General features: G+C 39.7%; 1 protein-coding gene across 4 annotated transcripts in view; it reads left to right on the plus strand.

Annotated features, from left to right (window-relative positions):
* Positions 1–10,281, plus strand: part of FLNC (filamin C) — a 74,961-nt gene extending 64,680 nt beyond the window's left edge. For all 4 annotated transcript variants that reach the window (XM_075345383.1, XM_075345384.1, XM_075345385.1 and 1 more), the window contains 16 exons: positions 1,014–1,154; positions 1,618–1,746; positions 1,882–2,055; positions 2,261–2,422; positions 3,132–3,335; positions 3,434–3,586; positions 4,271–4,393; positions 4,545–4,784; positions 4,894–5,163; positions 5,265–5,402; positions 5,582–5,697; positions 5,824–5,956; positions 6,065–6,241; positions 6,721–6,939; positions 7,038–7,247; positions 9,126–10,281. In XM_075345383.1, coding sequence (XP_075201498.1) covers positions 1,014–1,154; positions 1,618–1,746; positions 1,882–2,055; positions 2,261–2,422; positions 3,132–3,335; positions 3,434–3,586; positions 4,271–4,393; positions 4,545–4,784; positions 4,894–5,163; positions 5,265–5,402; positions 5,582–5,697; positions 5,824–5,956; positions 6,065–6,241; positions 6,721–6,939; positions 7,038–7,247; positions 9,126–9,313 — 2,777 coding nt within the window. In that variant the 3' untranslated portion in view covers positions 9,314–10,281. The remainder of the gene's footprint in view (positions 1–1,013; positions 1,155–1,617; positions 1,747–1,881; positions 2,056–2,260; positions 2,423–3,131; positions 3,336–3,433; positions 3,587–4,270; positions 4,394–4,544; positions 4,785–4,893; positions 5,164–5,264; positions 5,403–5,581; positions 5,698–5,823; positions 5,957–6,064; positions 6,242–6,720; positions 6,940–7,037; positions 7,248–9,125) is intronic.
* The last annotated feature ends 2,878 nt before the right edge of the window (positions 10,282–13,159 follow it).

A 13,159-nucleotide genomic window follows, 5' to 3' on the forward strand; every position in this document is an offset into this window, starting at 1 on the left:
AACACTTACCCAAAATGTTCCCCTATAACCCAATGAAATGAGGGGACAGATATGTCTTCAGAATGATACAGGTCTACAAACACAATTTGTGTAACTCTGATACCCTCACGCAAAGTAAAAGAGTGGACATCAGGAATAGGAATTATGTAAGCAATAACGATGTAACATAACGTGTAGGGTTGAGCGGATCGGTCATAATCCGGGTCCGGCGGGTCCGGATCGGGTTGCCGCAGAAGTCCGGATCTGATCCGGAATCCACGACCATGTAAATCAATGGGGAGCCGGATCCGGGATGAGAGGGAGGGAGAGGGAGAGAGAGAGAGAGAGCGAGAGAGAAAAAAAACGGATCCGGATCGTGTACCCCAAATCCCGGGTACTGGTCGGACTCGGATCGGGCTCTCAAACCGTACGGATCCGGATTTTGCGGATCAGGTTCCGCTCAACACTAATAACATGCATATACTGTATATACAGTAGATGTTACACATATATCTTTAATGAGCTGGGACACATTGGATGCAGAATGACAGTCTCTACAAGGAGTTCTCCCCAGTGATCTGCCTTCTTTGGATTGTAGTCTTTACCGCCAGATACTTGACAAAACCCTGATGACAGAAAACCAAACTGCCCAACTGCATTATATTAGCTCAGTAAGCTATCAGAAATTAACATACAAACTTGCTTATCGTTTCCATAAAGGACCTGCAGAATTGTGATTGCAGCTCTGGACTGTGTTTCCAGTTATAACTGAGAATCAATGCTATATTAGTAATGATATGTTGTATATCACTGTAACTGCAACTGTATACCGTTAATGATTGTTGTACGTATACCCTCTTTCACTTGTAAAGTGCCATGGAATAAATGGCGCTATAATAATAAATAATAATAATAGTATATCTATATGTGTATATACTATGAAATCGTGTCCAAAGATATAGCTCCCTTTTTACCTTATGTGTAAAATATAATTTACAGAAATATTATATATATGTTACTATATTTGCATGTAGGTGAGGTCCGTATGCCATCTGGTAAGACGGCTAGACCCAATATCACTGACAACAAAGATGGCACTGTGACTGTGAAGTATGCTCCAGTGGAAAAGGGACTGCATGAAATGGATATAAAATATGATGGAAATCACATTCCAGGTAATTAATATATGATTACAATGACCATTAATCTATGAAACACATTCCTTACAAGAAATAAAGATGAAAATGGCACATGTTATAATATATTTAAGGTGTAAAGTTTATGATAGTAAACTGTATGTTAGGGCTGGGGCAAAACTTATTCACTAGGTTACCCAAATTTTTACATAATGATGACTCTCAAAAATCCTGGAGATGACAAGCCCATTGAACCAGGTTCTGGACACTTACCACTAGGGTCTATTTCTTAAAGGATGGTTCACTAATAGCCTATTTCTGATAATATGCCCTTTGTGCGTATGGTTTTTGATGATATTTAAAGTAGAAATGGGCTTATCGAGGGATGGTCCTCAGAATAATGTCCTCTTAGCCTATAATGTTCATGTACTACTTTGTTATCACTTATAATGTTTTTGCATTTGGAGGTTTACATTAATGTTGTCAATGTATCTTCTTTTAGGGAGTCCATTGCAGTTTTATGTAGATGCCATTAACAGCCGACATGTAAGCGCATATGGACCAGGGCTTAGCCATGGAATGGTGAACAAGCCCGCCACGTTTACTATTGTCACAAAGGACGCTGGAGAAGGTATGCGCCACCTTAAGTAGTGATATGAAATTACAGTACCCGTACCGCTTTATGGGATGCTAGTTTGTTTGTGATCTTACAATTCTCAGTATTACACCTTATAACTAAATATCTCGACTTTCTGTCCTACTACAGGGGGCTTATCACTGGCTGTGGAAGGTCCATCAAAGGCAGAAATCACATGCAAGGACAATAAAGATGGCACATGCACTGTATCCTACCTGCCCACTGCTCTTGGAGACTACAACATCATTGTGCGATTTGATGACAAGCATATTCCAGGCAGTCCATTCACAGCCAAAATTACAGGTGATTTTAATGGAAAATTTGGCAATTCCTATCCTGAGAAAACACTTTGTTGAGAAGCAAAGCTTTTATTATTGTTTGCTTTGTGTTTCTGGACAGAACCTAGTGTTGAGGGGAGTCTGACCACCTTCTAGATGATATATTATACAAACTATTTACTTGGTAATAACTAATTTTATAACAAGTTAAATTATTTATATGTCAATAGGAGATGACTCTATGAGAACTTCTCAGCTGAATGTGGGAACCTCAACCGACGTGTCTCTCAAGATCACAGAGTCAGATTTAAGCCTGTTAACTGCTAGTATCAGAGCTCCATCTGGAAACGAGGAACCTTGTCTACTGAAGAGACTGCCCAACAGGCATATTGGTAAGCAAAGTAATGTAGATTTACATAGATAAATCCTATGACATTGTTCTGAATACTAAAAGAGTAACTAAACCTTTATCACTTTGTTATATTTGAGTGCCCTTTTAATTGCAAGAAGATCAATGGCAGTCTGAAGACTCCCACCGATCACCCAGCCCCATTCCCTGATGCCATGAGAAGTGCTCAGCTAAGGAGACAGGAGTGTAGATCTTCTACTTGAGTATGTACATGGAGTGGGGTATGGATAAAGACCATAAGGTCTAAGCTTTGTACTGAATCCATATACTCTGCTCTGTGTTCACATTGAGCCTGAAGTTGTTAACTCCTATTGCCTGAGCTGCACAACTCCTGAGGGTTTATTTTGAGGAATTGGTGGGGGTCTCAGGACCTGAACACCCACCAACCTGCTTGCAATTAAAAGGACAATCAAATATAAAAAGTGATAAAGGTTTAGTTATTCTTTAATAAAAAGAAATAAAGAAAAATGGAACTATTAATTCCACTCTAAGAATATTGATTAAACCTAACAAATCAGGTATGGTCAAATAACATAATGTAAAAGTACAATAGGCAAATTAATAAGTTACATTAATATCTAGGATAGAATCTAAAAATGAAAAAAAAAATGTTAATTAACACAAACACAATATACTATAGGCCATGTAAAGATGTTGGAACCTTTTCACTTATCATCTATCAAAACCTACAGGAATCTCCTTCACTCCCAAAGAGGTGGGAGAGCATGTGGTGAGTGTAAAGAAGAATGGAAAACACGTGACTAACAGCCCGTTCAAGATCATGGTTGGACAGTCTGAGATTGGTGACGCAAGTAAAGTGAAAGTGTCCGGGAAGGGCCTTCTGGAAGGCATTACATTTGAGGTGTCAGAATTCATAGTCGACACCAGAAATGCAGGTAGGTCTCATACATATTCTGGTTTTATTTTAAGATGCTACATTTTCTGCCTTCTTCTGTGAATAACAATGGTAACAATGTATTTTATATTTTTTTAGGATATGGAGGTTTAGGTTTGTCTATTGAGGGCCCAAGCAAAGTGGATATAAACTGTGAGGATGTGGAGGATGGCACATGTAAAGTATCCTATTGTCCTACTGAGCCAGGAACATACATTATTAACATCAAGTTTGCAGAGAAACACGTACCAGGTATATGGATACACAAATATATATGATATATATTAGATGTACTAATTGAGAGTTTTTTTGACACACATTCAATTTAAGAGGTTATCCACGACTTTAACACTGATGGCCTATCCTTAGAACAGGTCATCAATGTCTGATCGGCCGGGGTCCGACACCCCCACCAATCAGCTGTTCTCGGTGCCGGTGACAGCAGCAGGTGGCTGGAAATGCTCAGTTCCAGAAATACTCCATCTTCTGATAGCGGCCACTGCCAGGTACAGCCCATCGCCCCCTATTCAAATCAATAGGAGACGGATATGCAATACCCAGGAACAGCTGATCGGTGGGGGTGCGGGGTGTTGGACCCCGGCCGATCAGACATTGATGACCTATCCTATGCATATGCCATTAATGTTAAAGTAGTGGATAATCTCTTTAAGCTTATTTCCATAAGTACAAGCAAAATGTATAATTTTATATGTTGCGTGTAAAATCATTATGATATAATATTCAAACATATTTTTTATTATTATCATATCTATTATTATTATTATTATTATTATTATTAAACCTTGATGATAATACTCTTGAAATATATAGATATTGAGTCTAATTCAAAAAGGCTGAAAGATACATATATCTAGACTTACAAATTATCTCTTTGTGGCAAGCCCATGCAAATCAATGTCCTCAATGTGCCTACAGGAAGTCCTTTCATGGTGAAGGTGACAGGTGAAGGACGTATGAAAGAAAGCATAACCAGAAAGCGGCAAGCTCCCTCTATTGCCAGTATTGGTAGCACATGCGATCTCAACCTCAAAATTCCAGGTATGGGGTCTGATTAAATTGCACGGTTTATAGTGAGAACTAGGATTTACAAGTAAATCTGGTAAAATGACACAGAAATTTGTATTATTTGAGCTTTAGTCAAAATTGAGCTTTTAACTAAGTGTTGTGTTTTTTAATTCTTTTGTTTTAGGCAACTGGTTCCAGATGGTCTCAGCCCAAGAACGCCTGACACGCACATTCACGCGCAGCAGTCATACATATACACGCACCGAACGTACAGAGATCAGCAAGACAAGGGGAGGTGAAACCAAGCGTGAAGTGCGGGTGGAGGAATCTACACAAGTTGGAGGTGACCCTTTCCACAATGTTTTTGGAGACTTCCTTGGCCGGGAGAGTCTTGGTTCATTCAGCAGCATTGCACGTCAGGAAGGTTAGTAATGCAGAGCAAGTAAATAATCCATTCAGTGTACTTCAATAAATAACCAAAAACGTATGAAAATATACATTACTAAGTAGTCTTGGTTGGTTATCTGTTTCAGGTGAAGTAGGTTCTCAGGATATGACAGCTCAAGTTACCAGTCCTTCTGGAAAAACAGCAGATGCAGAGATCATTGATGGTGAAGACAGCACATATAGTGTACGCTTTGTTCCACAAGAGATGGGAGCTCACACTGTCAGTGTAAAGTACAGAGGCCAACATGTTCCTGGAAGTCCTTTCCAGTTCACAGTAGGACCTATGGGAGAAGGTGGTGCCCATAAAGTCAGAGCAGGAGGCACTGGCTTGGAGAGGGGAGTTGCAGGAGTCCCTGGTGAGCAGTCATGAAAGAATGAACATGAATATACCAGACATTCCTTGTGAAACATATATATATATAACAGTTTTCTACATGTCTATAACTTAATCCTACAGCTGAGTTCAGCATATGGACTCGAGAAGCTGGAGCTGGCGGTCTGTCGATTGCAGTTGAAGGCCCTAGTAAAGCTGAGATCTCTTTTGAAGATCGTAAAGATGGGTCTTGTGGAGTGTCCTACATTGTACAGGAAGCTGGTGAGCTTGTGCACTTTAAAAGCAAAGATGAATAAGCATAATTTGTTTTGGCCAAATTAGTATACATTATAATATTTGTAATGCATAAATTCCATTTATTAGTAAAACTTCTTGTGCTGAGTTCATCCCCTGGTATTGAGTAAAAAAGCCAGTTTTGAGCAATGATATCTGTAATTCAGGTGACTACGAAGTATCTATCAAATTTAATGATGAGCACATCCCTGACAGCCCCTTTGTGGTACCAGTGGCCTCCCGTTCAGATGATGCCCGCAGACTGACTGTTACTAGCCTACAGGTAAATATTACTAATAAGGTCCTTTGGAATTATTATATTTAAGCATAATTTACTTTATGGAGCTAAATCTCTTTGCATACAATTCATTATCAGCAATTCTCAAACTGTTTAAATGTATCATTCTAGGAGACTGGATTGAAGGTCAACCAACCAGCCACTTTTGCAGTGCAGTTAAATGGAGCTCGCGGAGTCATAGATGCTAAAGTACATACACCATCTGGAATTGTAGAAGAATGCTACGTGTCAGAAGTGGACAGTGGTAAGAGAACATATCACTGAAAGTCTCCTAATGATATTAATATAACCTAGTATAATGGGAATAATGGTTATGTGGTTTATGACCAACATTTTTCTATTGTACTTTTAGATAAATACTCAATACGTTTCATTCCTCATGAAAATGGAGTTCATTCAATTGACGTCAAATTCAATGGACGTCATATACCCGGAAGTCCTTTCAAAATCCGTGTGGGCGAGCAGAGTCAGGCTGGTGATCCTGGATTGGTTACAGCCTATGGACCTGGGCTTGAAGGTGGAGTCACCGGTAAGAGCCGTTCCACAGTAGAGCTATAGATTTTATGATTATTATAACATAGCACTTGTAATATGAAAAGATTTCAAGATGTTTTATATCATTTATAGAATCTTCATGTTTTGGTTTTTATTTCATTCATTATAAGTAATGATGAGCGAGCTCGCCACTGCTTGATACTCGATCGATGATCAGGGTGCTCGGGTACACTTGTTACTCGGCTGGATGTGTCGTTCGTGAATGATTCGACATAAACAGACTTCAGTGAATGATGGGAGCCAGCAGCCCAATGAGAGCCACGTGTAGACTCTGAATGCTCTCACGGGGGATAAAAAACAATGTGTTTGGATGCTGTTTTGGTCCCACGTTAATCTGATACTGATAACATATTCCATGGATAGGCATCAGCATTTTATTAGTGGGCAACCCATTTAATTTGAAAGCCTTGCCGTTTCCAAATCTTACCTTTGCTTTCTCTATTGTTTACACAGGGAGACCTTCTGAATTTGTAGTAAATACTTTAAATGCTGGGTCTGGATCTTTATCTGTGACAATTGATGGACCTTCAAAGGTGAAGTTGGACTGCCAAGACTCTCCTGAGGGTTATAAATTAACTTATACCCCAATGGCCCCTGGAAATTATCTAATCTCAATCAAATATGGAGGACCACAACACATAGTTGGAAGTCCCTTCAAAGCCCGTGTAACAGGTAAGTTATACATAGTTAAGACCACAGACTAAACGTTTTATTCTTGTTTATCTCTTTCGGTCATTTAACACACAACATTTTTGTTTGTCTTTACATAGGAGCGAGACTCTCTGGTGGTCACAGCCTGCATGAAACCTCAACAGTCCTGGTAGAGACAGTTACAAAATCCTCGGCTTCTGTTGCAGGCTACGGAATGGCGGTGCCTAAATTTACATCTGATGCTTCCAAAGTAGTCTCCAGAGGCCCTGGTCTTTCCAAAGCCTTTGTTGGACAAAAGAACACCTTCACTGTAGATTGCAGCAAAGCAGGTGGGAATGAGTGTTCTCGATTTATGTGATTGGAGTTACATGTGCACACCACAACACACCCCACACAAAGGGCCTGACCATTAACTAGTGTTACCTATACCAAATTTGAATAGGTGCCATGGAATGCTGCATTGCCCTATAGCAGGTGCCCTAATGTATGTATGTGGCCAGCTACAGCTCCCACCGGCAAGAACAGCTGATCAGTAGGGGTTTCAAGAACTGACCACATGACATTAAATCTTCCTGTTATATATGAAGCAAGGTGTTATTACTAACATATTTCTATAGTATAATTCTTCACAGAGCATACATTTGTATACAATATAATACATAGATATATATATATATATATATATATATATATATATATATATCTCTTGCACACCGTAATGTAGCCGTAGCCACATGCTTCTCGTGTGGCTTCTCCTTTTAGAGCATGGCAGGATTATGTCTTCCATTTTTTTACAGTACTGAAAACTATGGGTTATTTTGATATTCAGTCCTAAAAAGTACATGATTATATATATATAATAAGTATATTTACTTACGATTGCATCCCATTTGTCAATATACATACTGTATATAACTATGGTTTGCAGTCTGAATAGTTTAGGCTGTGTTCACAACAGCATTGGCGACACCATTAGGACTCTCCATCACAGATTCCATCAAAAATGCCAAACTATCTGGTACAATAATGGGTAACAAGAACGGAAACCAAGGGGTTGACTATTGGGGTCCATCAGATATGATGCATCTGCCATGGCTGTCGTTTTCATCATTCTGCTCCTATGATGAAGCAGAGCAGTGTAAATGAACAATGCAGATGTGAATTGAGACTAAGGGCTGCTTTACATGCTACGACATCGCTAAAGTGATGTCGTTGGGGTCACGGAATTTGTGACGCACATCCGGCCGCGTTAGCGATGTCGTTGTGTGTGACACTTCTGAGCGAGTTTGAATCGTTGCAAAAACGTTCAAAAACGCTAATCGGTGACATGGGGGTCAATTCCCAATTATCGTTGCAGCTGCAGGTACAATGTTGTTCGTCATTCCTGCGGCAGCACACATCGCTATGTGTGACACCGCAGGAACGAGGAACCTCACCTTACCTGCGTTCGCCGGCAATGAGGGAGGAAGGAGGTGGGCGGGATGTTACGTCCCGCTCATCTCCGCCCCTCCACTTCTATTGGCCTACCGCTTAGTGACGTCGCTGAACAGGTATGTGCGTGTGACACTGCTGTAGCGATAATGTTTGCTACAGCAGCGATCACATATTGGCCGTATGATGGGGGCGGGTGCTATCGCTCCTGACATTGCCAGCAAATGCTAGTGATGTCGTAGCATGTAAAGCGGCCCTAAGACATCTTAGTATAATTGCAATTTATCAGATAAGTCTAAAGTTATGCAATCGATGTCATTCGCATTTAAATGCTAGAAAATTGATGGCTATAACAATAATAATCTTTTATATAGCGCAAACATATTCCACAGTGCTTTACATACATCAGCAACACTGTCCCCATTGGGACTCACAATCTTAACTCCCTACCAGTATGCCTTTGGAGTGTGGGAGGAAACCGGAGACCCCGGATGAAACGCATGCAAACACAGGGAGAACATACAAACTCATTGCATATGTTGTAATTGGTGGGATTTGAACCCAGGACCCCAGCGCTGCAAGACTACAGTGCTAACCACTGAGAAACCATGCTGCCCTATTATTTGGGTCACTTGTAAATCTCTAACACAAACTGACTTGCTAGTCAGGATATTATTATTTTTTGGGGAAAAAACAAATAAAGCCATGAAGTGTCTGTGTGTAACCATAGGCAATGGCTAAAACAAGTCTAACTCACAATGGACATTTTTTTACAGGTACCAACATGCTGATGGTAGGAGTTCATGGGCCAAAGACGCCATGTGAGGAAGTATATGTGAAGCACATGGGAAATCGATTGTACAACGTGACCTACACTGTAAAAGACAAAGGGGACTATATCCTCATTGTTAAGTGGGGTGACCAGAATGTTCCCGGAAGTCCCTTCCAAGTGTCAGTGCCTTGAAAAATTATTCGTAACCCAATAGGCGATGTAGGAGGCATACTAATTTGCCAGTGAGGAACAGGCTTTTATCCTTTTTTACGCAAATGCACTGATTAAAAACAAAACTGTCATAGCAATAATTCACAAAGTGCCTTTGTTCCTCCAACCTAAGGACTTTCCTATAGAATAATGGCATGGTAAAGAAAAACAAGAGCACATCACCCACAGTGTCCATGTCCTTTCTGCTTTTTTCAAAATCTTCCTTTACATTATGATTGGTGTTTTATTTTCTATTGTTGCTCCCTGTTTTGTTTTATATGCGCTTTGTTTTCTATTTTTAATTGTGGGGAGGGTATTTTGGGGGTAAGAGGGCTAGGGGAGCCGAATAGAGGTCATGGAGTCATAATATGGTCACAGTTGTTTTTCTGGAAACTACATTTATGTTTCCATATAAAATACGACTTGTATTTTATGTTATGTTCTAGTTTGTTCTTTCTACAGAATTTACACGTAGTCACAATAGTATCACTGTCTGTACAGTACTTGTAGAATCTGATAATGAAGCACAATAATACACAACTAGCATTAAAACTGAAAAAAGCCACCCATAAAATGTGAGCCCAGAGGTTGTGTTCACACCTTTTCTATTACGACACGGTCTAGAGAAAAATGTTGCAGCTTCAGATTGAAGTTTAGTTGTGTCCCCTTCTGAATCTCCTTTATATGAACAGATGCAAGTTTCTTTTGACTTGCAGTTTAGACATTTGATGTTTATTTGCATTTTTTACTCTATGACCTCTATCAGCACAGTCTCTAAATATTATAATTGGTTGTCGTAGCACTGTTATAAGGGCAGAGCCAATATCACATGGTGCTGACTATGTGACTGCATTTTATAGGAAGATATTTTCTATGCATCAAAAACTTGTCATTTGTTATAGATATCATTGGTGCATACTAAAGAAAATAAAAATGCATTGCTAATGTGACTGTTGTCCAATGATTTTTTTTATTGTGCCATCAATATAGCAAAATTAGCAACTCAAAACAAAAATCGCCAAGGACTTTAAAATAAATACCAACATTTTTTATAAACACATTAATGCCAAAAGGAAAATGAAGGATAGTATCGGCCCCTTCATATATAATAACAAGTTAATTATAGAGGACAAAGCAAAGACTGAGATATTAAACAGGCACTTCTTATCAGTGTTCACTAATGAACTGACTGTTCCAGGGATCATTCAACAAGTCAAAAATCAAAGTTCACCACCTGATATTAATTTAACACAAGAAGAATTATGCCTGCGTCTGAGTAAATTAAACATTGACAAATCCCCCGGGCCAGATGGCAATCATCCACAGATATTGAGGGAATTGAGCTCAGTAATTGACAGACTGCTGTATCTCATCTTCTTAGGCTAAGACCGCACCTTGCTTTTTACCTGCTTTTTCAACTGCAGCGTTTAATGCCAAAATGGATGTGTTTTGCTTTTCAAGCAAAGTCTATGGGAATTTGGTTTTCTAAACCGCACTATGCAGTTCAAAATGCTGCCTTTTTGTGGCAGAAATTTGGGCAAAAACTCTGCTTTGCAATTCTAAACGCAAATAGCAAAAACAACTGACTTGTCTTTGCTAGGACCGATTCTTTTTAATCTCTTTATTAATGACCTTGTGGATGGGATTGATAGTAAGGTGTCAGTCTTTGCTGATGACACCAAACTATGTAGGATATTAAAAACTGACCTTGATAGTACAATATTACAAAACGATCTGGATAAGATGTCAGAATGGACAAATACTTGGCAAACGAGATTTAATGTTGATAAATGTAAAGTAATGCACCTAGGACGGAGTAATCCTATATTTGCGTATACATTAAATGGAAGTAAGCTCGGACTATAGAACAGGAGAAGGACTTGTTACAAATAAGCTGAGCAGCAGCACTCAATGTCAGGCAGCAGCTGCTAAAGCAAACAAGATTTTAGGGTGTATAAAAAGAGATTAAATCCCGGGATCCCAACATATTGTTACCCCTCTATAAATCACTTGTAAGGCCACATCTCGAATATTGGATCCAGTTTTGGGCTCCACATTTTAAAAAGGACATTCAGAAGTTAGAGTCAGTTCAAAGGCGGGTAACTAGACTACTACAAGGAATGGAAGGCCTCCCATATGACGACAGGTTGAAAAAGTTAGATTTGTTTAGCTTACAAAAAAGACATCTCCAAGAAAATCTCAAATACATGTGTGGTCAATATAAAGGACTGGCACATGACTTACAGTTAGGTCCAGAAATATTTGGACAGTGACACAATTTTCGCAAGTTGGGCTCTGCATGCCACCACATTGGATTTGAAATGAAACCTCTACAACAGAATTCAAGTGCAGATTGTAACGTTTAATTTGAAGGTTTGAACAAAAATATCTGATAGAAATTGTAGGAATTGTACACATTTCTTTACAAACACTCCACATTTTAGGAGGTCAAAAGTAATTGGACAAATAAACCAAACCCAAACAAAATATTTTTATTTTCAATATTTTGTTGCGAATCCTTTGGAGGCAATCACTGCCTTAAGTCTGGAACCCATGGACATCACCAAACGCTGGGTTTCCTCCTTCTTAATGCTTTGCCAGGCCTTTACAGCCGCAGGCTTCAGGTCTTGCTTGTTTGTGGGTCTTTCCGTCTTAAGTCTTGATTTGAGCAAGTGAAATGCATGCTCAATTGGGTTAAGATCTGGTGATTGACTTGGCCATTGCAGAATGTTCCACTTTTTTGCACTCATGAACTCCTGGGTAGCTTTGGCTGTATGCTTGGGGTCATTGTCCATCTGTACTATGAAGCGCCGTCCGATCAACTTTGCGGCATTTGGCTGAATCTGGGCTGAAAGTATATCCTGGTACACTTCAGAATTCATCCGGCTACTCTTGTCTGCTGTTATGTCATCAATAAACACAAGTGACCCAGTGCCATTGAAAGCCATGCATGCCCATGCCATCACGTTGCCTCCACCATGTTTTACAGAGGATGTGGTGTGCCTTGGATCATGTGCCGTTCCCTTTCTTCTCCAAACTTTTTTCTTCCCATCATTCTGGTAGAGGTTGATCTTTGTCTCATCTGTCCATAGAATACTTTTCCAGAACTGAGCTGGCTTCATGAGGTGTTTTTCAGCAAATTTAACTCTGGCCTGTCTATTTTTGGAATTGATGAATGGTTTGCATCTAGATGTGAACCCTTTGTATTTACTTTCATGGAGTCTTCTCTTTACTGTTGACTTAGAGACAGATACACCTACTTCACTGAGAGTGTTCTGGACTTCAGTTGATGTTGTGAACGGGTTCTTCTTCACCAAAGAAAGTATGCGGCGATCATCCACCACTGTTGTCATCCGTAGACGCCCAGGCCTTTTTGAGTTCCCAAGCTCACCAGTCAATTCCTTTTTTCTCAGAATATACCCGACTGTTGATTTTGCTACTCCAAGCATGTCTGCTATCTCTCTGATGGATTTTTTCTTTTTTTTCAGCCTCAGGATGTTCTGCTTCACCTCAATTGAGAGTTCCTTAGACCGCATGTTGTCTGGTCACAGCAACAGCTTCCAAATGCAAAACCACACACCTGTAATTAACCCCAGACCTTTTAACTACTTCAATGATTACAGGTTAACGAGGGAGACGCCTTCAGAGTTAATTGCAGCCCTTAGAGTCCCTTGTCCAATTACTTTTGATCCCTTTAAAAAGAGGAGGCTATGCATTACAGAGCTATGATTCCTAAACCCTTTCTCCGATTTGGATGTGAAAACTCTCATATTGCAGCTGGGAGTGTGCACTTTCAGCCCATATTATATATATAATTGTATTTCTGAA

Source organism: Anomaloglossus baeobatrachus, chromosome 4, assembly GCF_048569485.1.
Source record: "Anomaloglossus baeobatrachus isolate aAnoBae1 chromosome 4, aAnoBae1.hap1, whole genome shotgun sequence".
Classification (NCBI taxonomy): domain Eukaryota; kingdom Metazoa; phylum Chordata; class Amphibia; order Anura; family Aromobatidae; genus Anomaloglossus; species Anomaloglossus baeobatrachus.